This window comes from Vespa crabro, chromosome 23, assembly GCF_910589235.1.
Source record: "Vespa crabro chromosome 23, iyVesCrab1.2, whole genome shotgun sequence".
NCBI lineage: Eukaryota > Metazoa > Arthropoda > Insecta > Hymenoptera > Vespidae > Vespa > Vespa crabro.
In genome coordinates, this window is record NC_060977.1 from 2,422,739 (window position 1) to 2,445,000 (window position 22,262).

General features: G+C 32.5%; 5 protein-coding genes and 2 non-coding genes across 9 annotated transcripts in view; all 7 read right to left on the reverse strand.

Annotated features, from left to right (window-relative positions):
* Positions 1–1,509: 1,509 nt before the first annotated feature.
* On the reverse strand, positions 1,510–3,483 carry LOC124431942 (mediator of RNA polymerase II transcription subunit 13-like). Its single transcript, XM_046980369.1, has 2 exons — positions 3,472–3,483; positions 1,510–3,207 (listed from the first exon to the last, which is right to left on the reverse strand). Exons 1-2 carry the CDS (start codon positions 3,481–3,483, stop codon positions 1,552–1,554), a joined length of 1,668 nt encoding a protein of 555 aa, XP_046836325.1. The 3' UTR covers positions 1,510–1,551.
* A 3,869-nt stretch (positions 3,484–7,352) lies between these two features.
* LOC124432011 (sericin 1-like) lies at positions 7,353–9,196 on the reverse strand. Of its 2 annotated transcripts, none has more exons than XM_046980492.1 (3): positions 9,118–9,196; positions 8,402–8,870; positions 7,353–8,317 (listed from the first exon to the last, which is right to left on the reverse strand). In XM_046980492.1, exons 1-3 carry the CDS (start codon positions 9,127–9,129, stop codon positions 7,353–7,355), a joined length of 1,446 nt encoding a protein of 481 aa, XP_046836448.1. In that variant the 5' UTR covers positions 9,130–9,196. The 2 variants fall into 2 exon arrangements, with proteins under 2 accessions (XP_046836448.1, XP_046836447.1); XM_046980491.1 differs by having other exon boundaries at positions 8,375–8,870.
* Positions 9,197–13,716: 4,520 nt separating this feature from the next.
* LOC124432065 lies at positions 13,717–17,932 on the reverse strand. 2 transcript variants are annotated; one of them, XM_046980591.1, is made up of 4 exons: positions 16,274–17,932; positions 15,003–16,080; positions 14,702–14,924; positions 14,449–14,582 (listed from the first exon to the last, which is right to left on the reverse strand). In XM_046980591.1, the coding sequence occupies exons 1-4, from the start codon at positions 16,301–16,303 to the stop codon at positions 14,570–14,572; spliced, it is 1,344 nt and encodes a 447-aa protein (XP_046836547.1). In that variant the 5' UTR covers positions 16,304–17,932; the 3' UTR covers positions 14,449–14,569. The 2 variants fall into 2 exon arrangements, with proteins under 2 accessions (XP_046836546.1, XP_046836547.1); XM_046980590.1 differs by having other exon boundaries at positions 13,717–14,924.
* A 240-nt stretch (positions 17,933–18,172) lies between these two features.
* Positions 18,173–19,638, reverse strand: LOC124432066. Its single transcript, XM_046980592.1, has 2 exons — positions 19,496–19,638; positions 18,173–18,852 (listed from the first exon to the last, which is right to left on the reverse strand). Exons 1-2 carry the CDS (start codon positions 19,508–19,510, stop codon positions 18,472–18,474), a joined length of 396 nt encoding a protein of 131 aa, XP_046836548.1. The 5' UTR covers positions 19,511–19,638; the 3' UTR covers positions 18,173–18,471.
* Positions 19,639–21,022: 1,384 nt separating this feature from the next.
* Positions 21,023–22,262, reverse strand: part of LOC124432017 (tRNA N(3)-methylcytidine methyltransferase METTL6) — a 2,521-nt gene continuing 1,281 nt past the window's right edge. The window contains exons 4-8 of the mRNA XM_046980499.1: positions 22,198–22,262; positions 21,924–21,986; positions 21,628–21,704; positions 21,342–21,403; positions 21,023–21,126 (exon numbers count right to left, since the gene is read on the reverse strand). The exon at positions 22,198–22,262 is cut by the window's right edge and continues 112 nt beyond it. Of these exons, the coding sequence (XP_046836455.1) occupies positions 22,218–22,262 (45 nt within the window). The 3' untranslated portion in view covers positions 21,023–21,126; positions 21,342–21,403; positions 21,628–21,704; positions 21,924–21,986; positions 22,198–22,217. The remainder of the gene's footprint in view (positions 21,127–21,341; positions 21,404–21,627; positions 21,705–21,923; positions 21,987–22,197) is intronic.
* Positions 21,767–21,851, reverse strand: LOC124432144. The gene has a single exon (XR_006944198.1). It is a non-coding gene; the product is annotated as a small nucleolar RNA snR60/Z15/Z230/Z193/J17 (small nucleolar RNA).
* On the reverse strand, positions 22,060–22,136 carry LOC124432145. The gene has a single exon (XR_006944199.1). It is a non-coding gene; the product is annotated as a small nucleolar RNA snR60/Z15/Z230/Z193/J17 (small nucleolar RNA).

Sequence of the window (22,262 nt, forward strand, 5' to 3'; positions counted from 1 at the left end):
TCATGAATAGGGAGGAATAATAACGATGATAGAGAGAAAGAGAGACAGAGAGACTGAGAGACAGAAAAAGAGAGAGAGAGAGAGAGAGAGAGAGAGAGAGAGAGAGAGTTTGTTGGATATATATAAAGACATTTATAAGAGATCGAGATCAGGTTCAGAAGAGTAGTAGCCGAGAAAGTAAGAGGCTTGGTCCATCAAACTTTATTTTAAACTTACATACATTCGCTCCACTTAAGAATGTGCAAAAATAAAACATAATAACTAGAAGTTAAAGCAAGTGCCTCTCACTCATCTGCCATACATATATCTATGCATATATGTATTTATGTATATAGGTGGTATATATATATATATATATATATATATATATATGTATATGTAATATATACATTCTAAACGATCTATACATTCTACCGGAAAGTTTTCATCGCAAGATCGCGGCCTTACTTCCCCTTTCCATATTACTGTTATATTGAGCCGCACCCGAGCGATCAATTGCCAAGATCCAGATTCTCTTCTTCCTTTCTACTTTACTCGTTACTATGATTCTCACTTTTACGTTATATTTATTTTACATACTTTTAATCTTGATATATAAGATTAAATCTTAATTTTATTTTATGTCATCGTACCGACCTAACGACCTTATTTCTCTTTTGATTTTATTCGAATAAATAAATAACACGATATCATATATACGATACGAATATAATTAATTGAAAAAAGAAATAAAATAAAGGAACGAAGATGGCATCGGGATAAAGAAAAACAAATGATTTATTGCTAATATAATTATGAAATAAAAAACAAAATACTCTTAAATATATATCAAATGCCGAAGGTATATAAATAGGGATAATAGTAGGTCATAGGTCAACGTGAATACATGTATCTAAAAATAGAGATCGATAAGAGGAAGGAAAGGGGAATGGAGAGGGTAAGGGGGGGGGAGAAGAGAGCGGAGAGTAAAAATGTAGATGTAGGCTCGTTATTCTCATGAAAATCGATATTTTTTTCTACGTTAATAAACGTTCGATAAATTCTTTTATTTCGTCGAGAGAAACGTGACGTGAATGCAACGTGAATGACGAGCTTCCTTTCGTTTAATTAAACACAAAAAAGAAAAAACTTGTTCTCTCGTAAGAACATCATTGCGTAAATAAATCTGTCGATAACGATAAGAAAAAAAAAAAAAATGAAAAACAACATATCAAATAATTCTATCTATTAAACGTATACACCTGTACGCATTCTCCGTTTTTCATGTGCATTCGATTATTCATTTAATCGGAATAATTATTATAATTCGATGAATAATCAACAGAGAAAATTAAATATCGTATAAACACTTGTAAATTATTTTGCTTTTTCTAAAATCCTTTTACATATGATTTTTCTTCGTTCTAACGAAGTCGAAATTAAAGAACTAAACATTAAATATATTAAAATATATAATAGTAGCACCATTTTTCTTTGTACTCCCTTTTTCAACTTAATCGTAAAATCATATAACTCCAATCTCAAAGATCCTCATTAAATTCTAAACGATGTTTAACCTTTATTACTTTGCTTCGCTCCAAATTCTACGTCGCTGGTGTTATCGTCGTATTCCTGAGTTTCTTGATGATTAGTCGTTTGTTGAGGATGATAACTCGCATACTGATAACTGTATGTTTGTGGCGTTTGTACAGTAACGAAATTTTGAGTTTTGTAATCTGACGACGTTTGATCTTGTCTATATCCTTCCTCCTGCTTCCCTGCGGTATCGTCCAAAGGACTATCGTAATTTTGATTAATTCGAATATTTTCATTCTCGTAACCATCGTAATTGGACGATTGAGTTGAAACTGACGATTTAATGGATTTGTTAGGTGGTATATACGTCCCTTGTGATTGTTGTAAAGATACTAACGTTATTGGTTTACGAAGATATTGATCGTTCAAATATTTAGTACTTGTAGTTAAAGTGGTTGGTGTTGTTTCAAGGACTTGACGAGGGACAATTGAGCCAGAATTAAAGTTTTCAAGAGCATTTGGATTAACGACATAACTTAAGCCAGTCTTCGCGATCCCATTATTTACAGGAACAAAATTCTGCGCGTTATTGTTATCGTAATTATTTAAATTCCCATAAGACAACTCGTTAGCCTTGATCAATTGATTTTGTTTATTATCATACGTGGGATATCGAATAATTTGTCGAGCTGTATTCTCGGCCAAGAACTTTGCTAAAGTTTGTCTCATTAATTGTTCCAATTGTTGAGTTTTTGCGTATGTCGCTGCTATCGAATATTCAGTATCGCTCGGTTGTGTTCTAATATTGACAATTTTATACGTTCCAGATCCAGAAGATTTTTCCCGAGGTTCGTTCGTTTGTTCCAATTGATTGTACGAATTGGCCACTTTGTAACTGCTCGATTGACTGTCAAGATCGTTCGTATTCGAGGTGATATAGTTTCCGTCGTTCGTGTATTTATCGCCAGAAGTATCTCGACTTTTATCATCCTTTTTAGACTTTTGAATCTTTTCACTTTTCTTCGAATCATTCTCGTAACTATCCTTGTCATCCGAATCTTTAGAATAGTCGGGATGTAGAAAAGGTGGAAGTGGCGGTGATGGGGGTGGGAAAAGAGGCGGTGCATAATAAGAGGGATAATAATAAGGCTGTTGGTAATAATAATTTGGAACAGGTACATATGGCGGAGGTTGGTATGATGCTCCGGTATATGAGTTAGATGAATAATGAGATGGATAAGCAGTGGTGGAATAAGACGAGGTAGAGTAAGCTGTTGATGGGATTGAAGTGTGCGACGTAGAAGTAGTATAAGGATTTGTATAAGTATTATAAATGTTATAAGGTAAAGTCGAATACGAAGCAGTTGTTGTTGCCTGAGGATTATTATTGTAATAAGGAGAATAAGATGTCGTGGAGGACGGATAGGTTTTCTGATAAGGATCGTAATTAGGATAATAAGGATCCTTTTGATAATTACTATTGTAATTCGGCGTATAAGAATCTTTTGCGTCAACTTTAGGAGCGTATAATTCTGCTGTCAATTGTGTCTCAGTTTCTTTTTCAATTCCTCTTTTTATTAATTTTGGATTGTAAGGATATATTGGAAATATTGGCAAAAAGGGCTCCTCGTTCGGGTCGTTGACCTTTTGATGATTTTGCCCAAATGCAATTGGGCATAACAATAAAATGATCTGAAAGAACGTAAAGTGGACAATCAATCAATGTTATTTTAATACATTTCTTATACGTTTTCAATGCCATTTAAATTACGACATTCGATTAAATAACATCGTATGAATGATCATTAAAAAAATTATTTGTATGAAATATTAAATGAAGAAGAAAAATGGAGAAGAAGAAATAAATAAAGAAATATTTGAAATCATAAAAATCTGAATGATGATATTTATAATATAATTCAATAAAAGATTCTTACGAAACACATGAATACCAACCAATAATTCCATGATCGTAATTTGTCACAATAAATTAATCTGTCGATAAACACGAGAAGAACACAAATTGATACATTCGATCGATTAATCTTATAGATCAACGATCGAAGATCTTAGTACGATTTTATGATCTATTAAATGACCTTTGTTGTTCCAACACTTTTTAATATTATAGGAATGAGATCAGTACGAGAGTTCGAAGACTAATGACGGATCGATAGACATTGAATTTCTCCTTTATACCCGTCCGCTTGAAAAATCCCGAAAACTAGTTTAACTTTTCTCTGATCTTATATGTGATACGTGTACGTAGCAACGCATACGCCCCATTCTCGGGTAGAGTGAAAATATATCGAATGCCTTCTCGATAAGCGTAGCTGTGAAGTAAAAAAGAAAAGGAAGAAGAGGAAGAGGAGAAAGAAAAGAAGGAGAAGGAGAGTCAAGCTTCGAGTAACTCGTCGTCATCGCCCAAGGGGGACAGACAAATCGTTGTCCCGAGTCACGTGTACTTGTTTGAGCTCGTCGATCCGGCTCAGCGGATCGAGAGGAAACGTGACAGACAGAGAGAGAGAGAGAGAGAGAGAGAAAAGAAGAAGAAGAAGAGTACAACGTGAAAGCTTTCTTTTACGGAAGACACAACTTCTTCCTGAGACTCGGTTAAAAATTCATAATTACTAACTGGTAACGTTTACGATAGAAAAGAATAGAATAGAGTATGGCTAGTTCAGTATTCAGGCACGCGACGTTAACTTAGTCAAAGACGAATGACCTCTGCCATAAAAATGTCCTACGAAAAATAATGGTTAACGATGGAATCGAATGGAAAGAAAAATAATCGAAAAGAAATCGCGAATCGAGGAAGTGGATTGTCCTTCGAGAGTCCTCCTCTCTTGGACAAGCCTTTCCCGTTCCCTCCTCACAGAGATCTGCTTTCAAAGTGTCGGGAGGTCTTGCTTTACTTTCACCTGCGAGTGCGTCTTTCTCTTGTTCTTTCTCTTTTTATTGGAGGGGGGAGGAGGGCGGGAGGGAGGGGGGAAATCATTACCGGAAGGTACCGACCACGCCTTCGTTAGAGAACTCGATCGATACAAACCACCACGCATCTCTCTCTCTCTCTCTCTCTCTCTCTCTCTCTCTCTCTCTCTATCTCTCTCTGTCGTCTTGGTGATTCTTTTTCGAAACTCCCACGTCCACTTTAAAAAATCATTTTCCATTCTCACGAAGAATGAGAACCGAAGTTAATAAAAGCTACTGAAATCGTTTCGTTTAACACTTGGATCATTTCTTTTTTTCTTTCTTTTTTTTTCTTTTTTTTTTTTTTTCTCTCTATTTACCTTAATCTCCTTCTCGAGATCTGCTTTACATAGGTTTAAAATGAAATTAATAACGAAGTCGTTTTAACGAACTAGTTTGTCGAAGAAAGTCCGTGAATCATGTGCAAGACGGATTAGCTACGTCGATCACGCCCCTATCTACGATCTTGTAGTAAGAGCGAAATTTTACCTCCTTTTCGCTTATAAGAGAATACGGTGGACGATCGTGAGAGTGAAGCAAGACAAGTATGTCGTCTGTCTTGAAAGGCTACTCGGAAAATAGTGAAATTCTTTTACGCTTTTTCCACGTACTTGCATTAAGTGATTCTAAATTTTCTTCTTTTGCTTTTCTGTTATAAAAAGAAAAAGAGAAAGAGAGAGAGAGAGAGAGAGAGAGAGAGAGAGAGAGAAGAGCAAAGCCCGGTACACGTCTAACGGATGACCGATCACAGCAGCAACACGACACCGATAGCCTAAGGCTAAAGGAGCCTTAGGCTCGTCTACGTTTCGCTTCGTATCTTTCTCTTTCCTGTCACCGTATTTCACTTTAAACTCTTGGACCATAAAACCGTATGCGAGCACGGCTTTAAAAACTAGGTCAGGTGCATACGCAAAGAGCATATGTCACGTTTTAAAAGTTCACGTATAATATAACACGAGTGACACGAGTGTTAAGTTCACTTGATACCGCTTTCGAAACAAATTTCTGTTATGATAAAGATGAATGATAAGAAAAAAAAAAAAATATATATATATATATACAAAGAGGGAATATATATATACATATATATATATACATATTGATTTATGAATGTCATACTAATTCTTTTATAACACATTCTCTACAATATTTTTGAAAGAGAAACGAGAAAAGATATTTTTTTCTTTCTCATTTATTATTTCCTTTTCCTATATTTTACATTTCATATTCTCTCAAACATTCACCTAGATAAAACATTTCTAATTAACCGAAGAATTTTGTGTGTATTAATTAAGACACGGTGATATTATTTTTGCATTATTATTCGACGGTAGTAAGAGTAGGTGTTAATATATCTTTTAAGAGAGACCATTAAAGAGAAATAATTTACCGAGTGAAAATACGAAAGGCGTTAAAGAAACAAAACGAGCTGGCCATTGGTCGTTTAATAATGTTAACTATATATAGAATAACGAAGTTCCGTTTGAAGGTAGGAAGTCAAAGAATGAAAAGAAAAAAAAAACAAAAAAAAAAAGTAAGTTTGTCTTCACGTTTAGAGAGTAATGAAGAAAATAAATCGATATGAGAAAATAATCGATATGAAAAATGATAGATTCATTAGTACCAAGTACGAATGTTGCCGCTTCGATATCTCGTTCGATCATTCTCGTTTCCTCGATGAGATCATGAATTTTTCATTTTCACTTCGCTTCCTGACATCTTAAATCTGACTTATCATCGAAGTTATTTCCTTCTATCTACGAGTCCCTCGTATTCCTGGCTTTGCTCGATCATACTTTTCCAGGGTCAAATCTCTTACGGTCGTATCATAAATCAATAAATAATTCGACTTAATGCGAATACGAAACCAATCTCTAAGGACATTAAATTATATAAATTTGTCTCTTTACATGGACATATATATATATATATATATTCATTTACATGACTTTCTATGTGAACAATTAATTCTTTTTCCACAAATAGTAATTTTGTTTGACATATCATGCAAGGCCTTGATAATAATAGTAAATTTATCGACTTTCGATTTTAGTATCACGGATCTCGATATCTCTATCTTTAAATTAGGTGAACTTCTTCGTACACGTATAAAGATTTGCCTAACGATCGCCTTTCCAAAATAAAATAAAAATTTAGAAAGGCGTTTTGCGAAACGCAGAGGACTCGGCCTTGAAGTAAAAGCGATCTCGTTTTCACGACTGTCGGACGATCTTTTTTTTTGTCTATTTTTTTTTCTTTTTTTTTTTTTTTCATTCCATTTGTTACTCTTTTATTATCGTTCTCAGTACCATTACGTGTCGTTCGAACTTTCACGATGACGAAAAACAACACTTTCGATATTTTTGAAGGAACTGTTTTTATTATAAAAAGAAATATATATATATATATATATATATATATATTTATGCGTATATATATATATATATAATATATAATAAAAAAAATCTATGTAACAAGGATCACATTATCGATATTGTATACATGTAAAATTGCATTAGCATTCTGTGATTTATCAACGATATTATAAATAAAAAACGGAATTACATTAAATAAACTATTAATTATAATAGATATCGTTATAAATACGTTTACAATTCTTCGTAATCTTAGGTCTTCCGTACTTCAGAATATATTAACGGTTGACCTGCATCAGGATTCTCTTTTCGTGATTTCAATGTACGATTACAATCTACTATCCCTGTGGCAAGATATAACAATTACGCTCGAGTAAGATTTCTCGTTCTAGGATCTAATTTAATTATGCTAAGATGCATATATATATATACATATATATATACATATATATATATATATATATATATATACCTATTATATATCGCAATCGATTAATATTTTCCATTGGGACTTGAATATGAAATTGTATCGTATTTCGAGCTGCCAGATGTTAATGCTTCGTAAGCTTTAGCAGCGGGATAATTGATATATCTTGGGCTCAAATGTGAATAGGATCCATGAGATTCTGATGGTGTACCATAAGAATTAGATGGACTGGAATAACTCGAGGAATAACCACTGGCAAGTGCGGAATAGCTTGAACTAGGACTCGAATAACTAGAACTAGGGCTTGAATAACTGGAACTAGGATTCGAATAGCTGGAACTAGGACTGGAATAGGTTGAACTGTGACTCGAGTAACTGGAACTAGGACTGGAGTAACTACTGCTAGGGCTTGAATAACTGGAGGAACTTGGATTGGAATAACTCGTACTTCCGGTAGAAGAATATGAGCTACCATCCGAAGATGCTGGAGAATATCCAGAGCTAGAATATGATCCAGAATTGGAGGATCCCAAAGCTGAATGAGATCCGGAGGATGCTGGGAGAGAATAAGAGGATCCATCGGAGGAACCAATGGACAGGCTCACGTGAGAGTTGGGTGCGCTGTACGATGCTGATACAGGTGCTACAGAATAACCGGATATGCTGCCTGAATTACTGGACAGACTAGAGATACCATGAGATCCAGAACTTATAGGAAGATTATATCCGGACGATCCACCATGTGAGCCAGAAGATAGACTGCTTAAAGAAATTCCATGAGACGATCCCGATGATATGGGTAAGGTATAGCCCGATGAACCTCTATGGGATCCTGATGATAATACCAATCCTCCGGATACCGAATGAGATTGAGAACTTGCTGGGAGACTGTATCCCGTAGAAGTACCAGATGATTGTAAAGTTACGGTTGGTAGATTGTAAGAGGAAGAACCATGAGAAGATGATAATGTTAACGGAAGACTGGAAACTCCGCTCGATCCACTTCCATAAGCTGAGAGTCCTTGACCTCCTGACGTATAAATTGGTTTAGTATAAGTATTCGAAATAGTGCCACAAATTGAGTTACCTCCATGAATTCCAAAAGTAACCGGACCGTTCTTTGAAGGAGTGAATAGTCCTTCGCTCGATCCACCGCTTGATCCTAAGTTGATGGTAGATAGACTTGGCAAAGAATAAGAGCTATGACTCGAGAGACCTTGAAGACCTCCACCGTGGCCCAAATCAGAACCAACAGACATTCCATATCCCAATGAAGATCCTAATCCAGAGTTAGAATATCCTAAACCATGTCCACCACCGACTCCTAAACTCTGCAAACTTTGAAGACCCGGATGTCCAAGAGAAATAGACCCTGATGATCCACCTAGACTATAGCCAGATCCAACAGCTGAGTATACGGGTGAAGGATAGGAATGACCCCCGGTTGAATATCCTAAAGGATAGTCACTAACTCCACGTTTACCCTTTAATGGTGGTCGATGTGGTGGTCTTTGAGGCTTTTCACCTCTTGTCTCTCTACAAGAGACATTTGCAAAAACAAGGGCAAATACCCCGATAATTATCTGCAAATAAAAAATAATTTTTTTAATTTTAATTAATTAATATCCTTTCAATAAATAAAATGAATTCTTTTATTTCATTCAAATTATTATTATATGATCGATAAATTTCTTTTTTATTTCCTCCTTTTTTTTTCTTTTTAATATGAATTCTATGAATTCTTCAAATATAAACTCAAATAATTACATAAATAATACACATATATATATATATATATATATATATATATATATATATATATATACTTACGAACGAACGCATATCACTAGTCAAGTTGGTATTCTTGTAACTAATTCTCGTGGTCAGCCGACTACCGAGTGGTTAAGTGAAATGTGCTTTCTGATGCCATACCAACCCAGTAGAGACCTTTTATATGTGGATCCCCTCTCGTACGAGAGAAAGAAAGGTCTAGGTGAAGGTAAGTCTCTCCGTGCTGATTTTGAGCGCAGGAGAATCTCGTCGCATGTAAAGCTTTCAATGTGATAGTATCCTAGAGAAGCAGTAAACGCACAAAAGCCATAAAAAAGAACTGGAGCTTACGATTCCTTCATGCCAGGTAAAAGTCATTTTACTTGATTCTTATCGTCCATTGTTTTACATCGATCGTAGAAAAAAGGTTCTAATCTTCCTACGAGTGAATGACCGTCGAAACAAGGAAAAGGCCGATCCTTTGACTTCCTGATCTCAAAGAGATTCCGGCAACAGGAAATTTCGTCGTGCAACTTTAACTAAATTATTTCCTTGTCCCTTGTTTCATGTTAATTTAATTTCAAAAAGTAAAAGAAAAAAAAGAAAAGTCAAGATTTGCACGAAATAGTATACTTATTTACATCAACATGTAAATAAGGGAAACATGATATACAAAATATTTCTTTTTCGTAAAAAAACAGTATACATATATAGGTACAAGTATTTTAATTAAAGATTAGTTTTTTTCTGTTCTTTTTTTTTTTTTTTTTTTTTTTTATATATAGGAGAAACGCTTTCATCTTATATGATACGTGTTTTAGAGAGAAAAAAAAAGAAAAGATAAAAAGAGAAAAAAAAAACAAAATGTGATACTCCATAAAACAAATTGAGATCCTTGGTAATTAACGAGAGACCCGTGGTGGACATATGGTATAACACCTACTAAGTCAGTATGTATATATGTGGAAGGCACTTTAAACAGTCGACGAGTTCACTTCGTTCATCTTTCAAGCATGTAATTACGTCGAACATTCAGAAGATGGATGCATCCTGGTGACTTCCTAGAAGTGCATAAAATCAGCATTTATACGACCCACTTTATCTTACGCTATCGAATTTTTCAAGAGATCATTATATAAAGAAAAGATCGTCTTATTGATATATGAATTTTTATTATATTAATTTGACATATATTTTCATGTAATACCTATATTAATATATTATTAATATATTTAATATATCGATAATTATTATTATTAAATATATCGATATATCTATATTATCAGTCGAGTATATACAAAGTAGACCGAAACAAAAGTTTTTAAATGATATTAAAAATCTCTCCTTTTCAAAATATTTTAAACTAATTTTTTTTTTTTTTCAAATCATAAAACTACGATACTTGTTATATGGTTTTCTAACGTATAGAGAATAGATACAAAAGTTTTTAGATAATTTCAAACATCATTATTGTTCGAGACATTTTAAGCTAACTTTTGTTTCCAAAAAAACAAAAAAAAACACCACCATAAACCTATAGAGTAATTGATTGTTTAAATCGTCTAAAAATATTTTGCCCATTTCTATTGATATTTGACGTATTAATTTATATGATAATAATATTAGGTCAATGAATATTATTAAATATATATTTCTTGATATTTCAATATTATCGTAATCAACATTTATATATATATATATATATAAAATCAATATCAATAAAATTGCTTTATGAATCGGAAATGCTATCTCGACGATTCGTCTCATTGGGGAAAATGAATTTTCTCATATAGCGAACGTCGAACGGAATTGAAATAGAATCGTCGTAGATTATTGCCTAGAAAGTGTAATTGAATGCAAATTCGTTCGAACTAAGAATCATAACGATCGCGACCAGCCGCTTTTATTTCCCTCCGTAAGTCATTACGGTCATTTCCGGCTATCCATAATAAAGCGAATCCTAAAGTAAGGAGAAAGAGAGAAAGAGATAATGGGAGAGGGAGAGAGAGAGAGAGAGAGAGAAAGAAAGAAAGAGAAAGAGAGAGATCGTTCGAATTCGAACAGTTAACAATAGTTTTAGAATCTTCGTTCCCACGTTAAATGATAGATATCTCAAGTTACGTTATTGATTTAATCAATATAAAGTCGTAAAAAAAAAGGAATTGTAAAAAAGGTAAAAGGAAAAAAGAGAAAGAGAGATAGAGAGAGAGAGAGAGAGAGAGAGAGAGAGAGAGAAAAACAAACAAACTATGAACACTAGCGGAAAGAAACATTTCAGTTACACGTTTGCTTGATTAATGAACGCTATTAAAAAGTCTATGTGCGAGAGATATACGAGACGTTATGTTGTGTTAAGGAGAAAAAGAAAAAAAGAAAAAAGAAAGAAAAAAAAAAAGAAAAAAAAAGAACTCATCTCCGAGTAAAAAATTGACGATGCATGCATGTATATATGTATGTATGTATATATGTATTTGGTCGTATGAAAGGTAAGGTAAAAGGATTCGCTTTTATACTAGTCGCATTCTTTGCTCTCGCTGTCTTCTGAAAGTAGATTTCCGAGGTTGGAAAGTGAAGTGTACGGATGGTGAATAGAAAAACCTTCTGGTACTTGTTGAACTTTTTACTTTCGATATTAACATACAACCGAGGAGAGTCGTGGAAAAAAGAGGAAAAAAGAGGAAAAAAGAAGAAGAATATGAGCGAGTATTAAGATAAAAGATGAGTCGAGAAAGGTGGATTTATATCCACAAAAGAAAATATAAAAGAATATAGAAAAAGGATATATAACGACTTAGATAATCAAAGTGAATTTACGCAGAAAGTATCCTCTTTTTTTCTTCTTCTCTTTTCTTTTCTTTTCTTGTCTTTTTTGTTTTTTTATTATCACCAATTATTATTACTCCTTCAATTTTCTTCAGTTCGAACTTAACAACATCGGAACCATCTGAAAACAAGCGATTCATTTCGTTTTACTTTCACCCGAATGGATGAAGGAAGCAAATCGTTTGCTCGTGCTGAATCTCGAATCGCGCACCACTTTTACGATCTCCACGAATCTCCCCGTAGATCAATGATCGATGACCGATCGATTCCGTGCTCCGATTTCGATCGCCGTTAACACGAAACAAGAGAAACCGTACTCTTTGTTGAAGTTAGTTCGATCTTAGAAAAATCTAAGAAACTAGTAGAATTCTTAGGACGAGTTTCGAAAAAAGAAAAAAAGAAGAAAAAAGAAAAACAAAAAAAAAAAGAAAAGAGGAATCGGCGTCGATGGAAATCGTTACATCGAACTGGTTTACATTGTTGAAACAGTAAAAGTATCTACGTACACATGAGTAAAGGGAAAAAGAAAAAAAAAAGAAGAAGAAGAAAAAGAAGAAATAAAGAGAACCGGCCAGATATTCGGGTCACCACGGAAAGTGAGTTGAAGACGGGTTTTAATAAAAAAAAATAAATAAATAAAGAATATTACGATACGATATGAACTCGACCTTTAAACCTTTCGTATCTTGCAGTATAAGAAAAGAATAAAAAAAAAGACAAAAAAAAGAAAAAACATAAATATATATATATATATATATCTTAGACCGTTATATGTAAAATCGTCTTAACGATTATCTAACGGTAATTTATTCAAAGTATATACACATATAATATATATATATATTTTATTAAAACTCGTGGCCTGAATAAATAAATAAAAATACGAAAGAATATATTAATAATTTTTATATATATATATATATAATAATTCTCAGAACACAATAGCCTTGCAATATTGATGATGGATTTATAAAATGATGACATGAACACGATATGTTTTCTTTATTATCCTGATCGGATAAATAGATCGTTCGGGGCATCTTCACTTACATGGAGTCACTCCGAAAGATTACGAAATCGATAACCAATCTTAGATACACCTGCCAATACCAAATGGTTTATTATGTATGCTTGGGATAACTCAGTTAATCTGTCCGCGCATTGACCGTGGTTAGAATTATCGAACGACTTTCGAGGTCAGGATCGGGCTGCCGAGGCAACGTCGATCGTGCTGTCGATTGTACCGGTGATCACGGAGACGTCACGACTTCGGTGAGAGTTCTCTTTCGTATTGGTTCAACCGACCGGAAGTGGTCGCACTACATTTCCACGTTACGACTTTCCATCGAGCAAAGCAACAGCCCATTTCAAACGATTGTATATATATATATATATATATATATATGTATATTTGCACGCATGAATGTCAGACTTGGTCGACGATCGTTTTGATTTCAAAACTTAAAAAAAAAAAGAAAAAAAAAGAAGAAAAAGAAGAAAACAACTCCAACGCTATTTTTCTGTTTTTTTTTTCTTTTCTTTTCTTTTCTTTTCTTTTCAAACAAACATACGTAGAGACAAATATGGGAATTAATCGAACTAGTTTGTAACTGGATCGTTAAACTTGTGTATCATAAAGTTTATGTATTTTTATGGAACGATCGCATAATAGAATGCAACGTATATTTAGATATTATCTCTGATGGTTGAATGAAGATGAAAAAGTAAAAGATAAAAAGAGAATTGAGAATTAAAAAAAAATAAAGAAATGTTTATTTCAACAAATAAATAAAAAGCGAGAATATATATATATATATGTGTATATGTATGTATGTATGTATGTATGTATGTATGTATGTATGTATGTATGTATATATGTATGTATGTACATGGCCTCGAACGTTAAAAAATATCATAAGAGTTATAAGAGAAGGAACACGAACGTCGTTCGAGAGTACGGAGGAAAGCGTATCGTATTTCGATACTACGAGCTGTCATCGATAACAATGTCATTGAAGAAGCTCTCTCATCGATGTTCTACTTAATAATTAATTAACTATAGTTCCATTCGTTCATCTTATCTCTTTACTTCTTTTCATTAACGAGAAATGTACTCGAAGTCTTTTCCAAACTCTTACCGACTTTCTTTCTTCCATTCTATCAATCTTTCATTCCTTTTTTTTTTTTTTCTTTCATTCATTCATTCTTCCTTTCTTCCTTTCTTTCGTATTCGTGAGAGTGAACAAGTCACGACAACGTGGGAGAACGAGTCGCGTATCGTTCAAGATATATAGCATCATTTCATTTCCATATTTGAGCAGGTTTTGTAGAAACGTATGAGGGTGCATAACTCCACGGATAGGTTGGCAATGTTGGTTTTTGTAATTGATAAGCTACATTTGAATAATAATAGACAGGATAGACAGACTTTATCGGTTTATATATCAAAGGATTGATAAGAGGCGTTTGTAGGCCATAGGTGGGATGTTGATTTGGTATAGTACCTATCGATGGTTGAATGTGTGTTGGAGTTGCTGGAAGGACAGGATGAATGGGTGTAGCAACAGGATGCAAAGGAGAAATTGGATGTGCAGGTTGTTGAACGGGCGTTGAACTGACAACTCCAGGTTGATTAGCTGACGGTGGTGGTATCTTTGGAGGTAGCTGAGGTGTCTGAGGTTGAATTCCTTTATTTCCTTGATCTGTTGGAATAGGTATTCCAAAGTGAGTAGACGATGATCCTGACGATTGTATCGGTGTCACTGTGCCTGGAGCATAAACTCCATAGCTAGGGACATTTGCTACGAAGGTTGGTACGAACCCGCCGTACAATGGGAATCCTATGGGATTTACGACCGCAGTTCCAGGTTGAGCAGGAACAGGCACGTTTACACCAATCTGCGTTGTACCATCGCCTTTGTTAGCCTGAATAGGACGTCCGGTTGAAGTTGCGATTGTCGTTGTCGTGCTGGTACCCGGTGATTGAGTCGTCGTTGTTGTCAAACCATAACCTAAAGGAAATTTGATTGGACCGGTAGTTGTTCCTAGTAGAAAAGATAATTGATTGAAAGCTACGTTTTCTATACCATGTATTATCTTGTTTGTATTTATAGTTGGTTTACCTAACGGTGGAAATTCCGTACTAATGGAAGCCAAGAGATCCTGATTCTGAGGATAATTGCCATGACTTTGAGCGTATCTACCTTCAGTATTAGGAGATTGAACTTGGGATTGAGCTAAAGCTTGTTGCAGCTGCGCGATCAATCTATCTTTTTCTAATGATTGGATGTGCTCAAGTGTCTCTTGAGGATTCAATGTTCCCGAAGCGTAAGCAGGTAATGGTCCTCGGAAGATTTGAGGATTTGGTGAGATATTCTCGAAATGTTGAAATTGACCATTTGGATTTTGAATCTGATTATTTTGATCGACGAAATCGTTCGTATTTGGGGCGAAATCTTGATTGGTCGCCGGAGCACCATACAATTGTTGTAAGGCTTGTGCGTTTTGTGTTAGAAATAGAGCAGCATCGGATATCTGACCTCCTTGCGATTGAACGATATCTTGATTTTGTAAATTAGAATTGTGACCTTCGACATGACTTTGCGACGTTGATACTGTATTTTGCGGAGAAAAGTTATCAGCTGGCGAATAAGCTGGCAATTTTTGATTTCTAGGTGGCAAATAATTAGCTGTATTTGAACCAAATGGTTCGTTGTTTTGACTGGCTATAGGACTAATTTCGGCAAAATCAAGATTTCTTATAGGACTTGGTATACCTTGATCCCATAAATGATTTCCATGATTTGGAAAATTATTGGAATGTTGATTATTCGGATGACGATTTTGAGAAGATTGAAATTTATCACGATGTTGTTGGCCATGTAAATTGGGTTTGGACAATCCCAAATTCTGATGATTTGGTGGACCATATTTGTTAAATGGCCTATTTATTTGACTTGGAATTCTTGTAAGGATTCTACCTCGATATCCCGATTGATCAGACTGAAATCTAGATCTTGTATTGGGTCTATTATACGAATATCCAGAATCTCTTTTTATTTGAACATCTGATTCCTTTGTATCGCTATCGGTTTCCGCTTCGCTCAATTCTACTACTTCTAATTTCGTAATATCAGAACTTTCTTCCGTATCTCCGGCATATATCAATGATGATAATCCAATGACAAGGAGACACGTTACCTAAAAAATATTATAATAAGCAACGAGAAATTTAGACTAATATCATAATAATATGACGTGTGACTTGAATTTCTAAAACTTCGTAAAAAAAAAAAAAAAAAGAAAAAGCTATACTTAGCTGACTCTTATTATAATAATACACATAATTCGCACATTACTTGAAAGTCAATGAAGTTTACGGAAATATCCTCACCAAAGAGAATCGCATTTTCCACAATAGCATAATCCTTTCTAACACTCGACACACTGCACTATGAAATCTCCTGACTCTTCTTAAGGTCAAAGAAACGTAATTATCGGCTTATCGACATTTAATCGGTAGACAGTTGTCGGGAAATTAATTCTTATGAGGATATGAACAGACTCGCACCGACTAAAACTACAGCCATACCTGCACATGTATAAATACAGTCGGGTCGCGACCATTCACGAATTACAATAGACTTTCTTACTGGCTTTCATCGATTGAAACTTAAGCAATACTGTTACGGATTCATGATGTTACACATATCGATGTGGTATAGATTCGTTCTTTTATATGTAACTGCCGAAATTTTTTTTATTTTCAAACGAACGATAGATAAAGCTTTTATGTGTTCGCATAAATTTTCTGATATTAAAAGAGAATCTCGAACCACCCCTCCCTCAAAAAAAAAAGATAAAGATAAAGAAAAAAGTTAGACGTAAATCGATGATAAACATAAAAATAGTGATTACAAAGTTGAACTTAATAAGACAGAATAAAATCAAATCTCTTGTGAACGAAACTTTTACGTCTTCAACGTTCATTAATCTTCATACTTAAAGGATGTTACCTTAGTGATTTTTTAATCAAGAAAAAATAAAATATATATATATATACAGATATATGACATGAGAAAAAAAAATAACCTTCTCTCGACTTCCTGCGAAAAAATCGACTAATATATTCCATGGTCGTGTGCCATGAATTCGAAAAATTTCGGCTGATTCTCATCACGCGCGACTTTTCAGTGTCCCAGTGAAAGTACTCCCGGAGTCTCAAGTCTCGAAGAATACGGAATAAGTTCTCCATTCGTAGGGATTTATTCTTATTGTGTAACAAAAGATTACGCGTAAATCGGACGAACGACGAATATCGACTTTATTCGAACGTCTAAGAAAAATTCTTCTGTAATAGTATCGAGTTCTTTGAAAATATTTACAAATGAATAACTATATATTATAAACTAACTTATTAATATACATCTACGCACTTACATATATATATATATATATATATATATATATATATATGTACTGTAGTGTATATTAAAATTAAAATAATAATTAGGTTAGTCGTTAAGCACGCTCGAAACTTTCACCCTCTTTCTCTAAAAACGAGAACACGGTTTATATCGTATTACAATTTGAGTATCTTTTTATCGTTTGAACAAAAGCTTCTTTTGTTATGTCATCGTCATTTTAAGGATAGTATCGATGATTCCGATTGTAGCAATGCGATTTGAAATAATGTTTGTCTCATGATGTCAGAGAATTTCCGCTTGTATTATAGCTCGTGTTACGTATATCTGGTGTTAAAGATAAATACTAACAGATACATGCCCAATGAACTCCGTATCTCACTAAAGCTACCATAGCCACGAGCAATGAATATTATAAATTATTAATACGTAGAGGGGTATTCGTGTGATACGCGTGCCGTTAAAATCTTGCAAATTAATATTGTCAAGAGTATAGCGTGACATCATTCTTTACGATCTTTCTTTCGTTTCAAATATTTTGTAGATTTTTCCTTTTTCTTTTTGATTTCTTTTTTTTTTCTTTCTTTATTTTTTTTTTTTTATTTCTAATTCATAACTTTCTCTCGAAAATTTACTTTTTTAATCGATGAGATAAAAAAAATAGAGAGAGAAAGAATAAAATAATGAAAACGAAGATAAAAATGTAAAATTGAAACGATTAACGACTAATGAATAACAATAATACTCGTAACGCTTAACAACGTGTGGTATCGTTACTGAAACGAGAAAACGATAGATCATAAAGATAATATAATTGCTTGAAATTTTTTTTCTTTTTTGTTTCGAACGAAGAAAAAAAAAAACGAATGTTTGCGATTAAATCGACATACAACCGTTTGTATTTGAAATAAAATTAATTTACAATGGATAATCAAAATTTTGCGTATCTCTTAAAATTTCATTGTTACAATAATAAACGTTTACTCGCCAATTACATTAAGAAATTCAAAGAGTTAAGAGAACAATATATATACATACATATATACATACATACATACATACATACATACATACATACATACATATTTATAGTTTGCCTAAGTCGTGTTTCCCAAATTTCTTGAGATCACGGATGATCGTGCGTATTCATTTTAAGGGTGGAAACAATTTATAAGATGTAAGGGCTGCTGTAAACGTAAGGATAGGTACGGTAAGAATAGGCATAAGGGTAAGTATAACTCCGAGCATAAGCGTAGGGTGCGGAATAAGCAGTATAGGCAACTGGTGCTGTGTAAGCTGCGTTGTAGAAAAGACCTCTCTTATTTCGTAGCTCCGATTGTAAGTCAGCATTTTTTTCTATTTCAACGGGCTCGATCTTTTTCTCAGATTCGACTGATTGCAATAATGTCGAAGCGAGACCTCTCTTATTTCGTAGTTCCGATTGTAAATAAGCATTCTCTTCTGCTTCGATGGGTTCGATCTTCTTCTCGGTCTCGACTGGTTGCGATTGCGTCAGAGCAACAGCAAAGAGAGCCAAGAGGGTAATAGTCTGAGAAAAAAAGGAAAAAAGAAAAGAAAAATTTTAATTAACATATATGTAGTATGTTTTCATTGGATAAATAAAAAGTGACATTTTTTTTTTTTATTTGACGATGCAAACAGATAGGAAGATGATAGATAAAAGAAACAAAAAAAAAAGAAAAAAAGAACAAGTATCCTATAACATCGATCAATTGCAAAAGATACATATGTATGCGTCTATTAAGTTTGTCATTAATTTAAATTTTGTCTGATTTTTAAATGAAAATAAAAATCATACAACGTTTCTATACGTCGTTTATTATATTCTCGATTGATTTAAATAAATATCTTCAATAAAGAGAAATCTACTTTGAAGAATAATAAAATGGTATAGAAAAATGTATGATATTTGTTTCATTTCACAAGAAAAAAAAAAAAGAAAAAAAGAAAAAAGAAAAAGAAAAAAAGTTGATAACATTTGAAATCCTTTTTGAACGTTGTTAAATTATAATTCATCCTACGACGAAGAGAATATTTCGATAAAATTAATAACAAATTGATCATAATAATTAATATTGAAATTACTATGATAATAATATTTAAATATAGATATTACTTATAATTTAAATCACTCGATGTACATATGTATATTGATATGCCGTGATACTTACGGCGAAGAACTTCATGGTGTCTCACGTTGATGATTTGGGAATCGGCTGCTGTGATGTACAGGGACCGAATGATGCTCTTGCATTTTGGTGGATAGCTTTATATACCTCTTCGATCGGATCATCCTGTCCACGTCATTCGCGGATTGATCAATGCACGAGGACGCACGAAACGTTCGTGATGTGAGATGTGTGAGTGTCTATCGTAGCACAAGCTTGGTATGAGATATCGTATGGCACAAAGGTATTCTCTCTTTAGAACAGGGTTGTTAATCGCTGTGGTGGTGTTCTATTGTTTACGCTGATAAATCTATGGGCTAACGATACGTTAGTGTGTACATTATTAACATGTACCCTTATTCTTCTTCTTTTTCTTCTTTATATACCAAGAAAGGTATCATGGTGTTCTATCGACGCAATTCCATAGTCATCCCATGTACAAAAGCGTACATATGGTACATACGTTGCGAGATACACACAGTTCAAAGGAGAGACCTTGGCGATCGGCCAAATAAAGAGGAAAGTGTTTTACAATAGCCACGTAATGCCGATCGTACGTACAAGAATTTTATCGTAATTCAAGTTCTCTGAACTCTACAAATGATAAACATTAGGTGATAAATATAAATGACGCCTTCAAGAAATTATCTAATTGCATTTTGTCTATCCTATTATTTTTATACATATTTTTATAAAAGAAAGGATTTTTTTTTTTTCTTTTTAATTTCAAAAAGATTCAAAATGATCGCTCGATTTTTTTATCAATTTTATATATGTATATATTCTTCGAGAATTTTGTTAAAATCAATGAATAAATTAACTGGTTGCCTTATAAAATTATGCACTCGATATTTTTCGTCCTCCTGTTAAATATGTAAATTGAAAGGATTCTTTTATATTTATTGATTAACTTCTTTATAGAATATATTATATATTCGTTCGAATATTATAATGTCAAGATCGTGGGATCAGTCTTGAGACAAGATTGGTATGTAGATGAAACTATTTTAATAAATTGATCTTCAATTTATTTATTTTTTATATATATCCCGTTGCTATAATCATAAAAAGGCCGAATTTTTTTCTTCTCACAGAATTTCATCAACAAATAAAATATTTTCAGACCAATTTAAATTCTTTTGTCATTTTAAATCGAGATTAATGAAATCATATATATACATATAAAGTTATTCATGTTATTTTAGCGGAAAAGTTTCTCATAAAATTAATATCTAAATTCCACAAAGCTAAAATGTCGTTTTCGCATCCACTAAAAAGAGTGAAAAAAAAGTGTTTACAATGCTTATAAATAAAATTTTACGGACGATAGCTTAACTATTTTTTTTATTGAAAAAATTTGAAATTTTTAACGTGTACTATATTAAATAATGAAAAGGTACATGTGTGTATATATATATATATATATATAATTCTGATATTAAATATATTTGAAACTTTTATTTATTATATATTTCCAAAAGAACAGTTTTTATATGTTTTATTCCTTCTTTAAATCATGAATTAAAAGAATGCATTTTAATCATATTTAATACATCATAATAGTATATTTATAAAAATGTTGAATCCTTAGAATAAAATAATCTTCTTTTCAAGAATAAATCCGTAATGTAAATCTAAAATACAAAAACATTATTATTATTATTTTTTTCTTTTTAATTAAATCACACGTCATAAGATAATAATTGATATAATTCTATAAAATAATCAGTTAGAGCTAATAGAATTATCATGAAAAAAATTCATAATAAAATTAATTTCTCATCATACTTTATTTGTTTGTTTGTTTGTTATATGTTAACAAAAAAAATTCTTCATAAACATAACTTACATTAAATGTTTACTTCGGTACGTTTAATATTGATAGAAAAATTAAATTAATAATTATTCCTCCTGCAATAAATAAATAAATATGTTACAATAAACATCATGGATGTTCGGATATATTCATTTTATTATATAAAACTTTATTTTCAGCGGTAGTGACGAATAAATGCGTATCATTATTATTTCAAAATGCATTTACAAATTCTCATCATAAAATGGAATTTAATATAAAACAGATATAACATTTTTTTTTTTTTAAGAATTAAAAAATTAACTTCACAAATACTTACACAATATTATTATTATTATTATAATTATTTGTGAAGATACATGAAATGTTGATTAAACAATACTTCCATCGAGTGATCTGCAATAAAATTTTATGATTAATATTTTTCATACAACACTTTTCATTTGTCCTAGAAATAGAGATAATTTCAGATAGGAGCGAAAAACTAATATTATGGTCTTCAATGTATATCAGTTGAACTATGAGTTCATCATGAAAATATTAAAAAAAAAAAAAAAAAAAAAAAGAAAAAATATACATATTTTTTCTCATAAAAAGAAGAAAAAAAATACTTACAAAAAGTATTAGTATTAAATTGCTAATGTAGCCAGACTTATTATCCATGATCATTCATTGACCCTTTAACAAAATATTTCATATTAATACATTATTCTTAACACATTGTTACTTATATCAATATAAACTTATTATATATATATATCAGATAGGAGCGAAAGACATGAGCTTCATTAAGTCTCAGTTGAACTATGAAATCATCATGAAGATACAGACATTAAAAAAAAAAAAAAAAAAAAAAAAAAGAAATGTTACAAAATATATATTGTAATACCTTTGTAATAACAATCTCTCTCAAACTTTCTTCAACTTTGCTTGTACAAAAATTCTGGGAACATC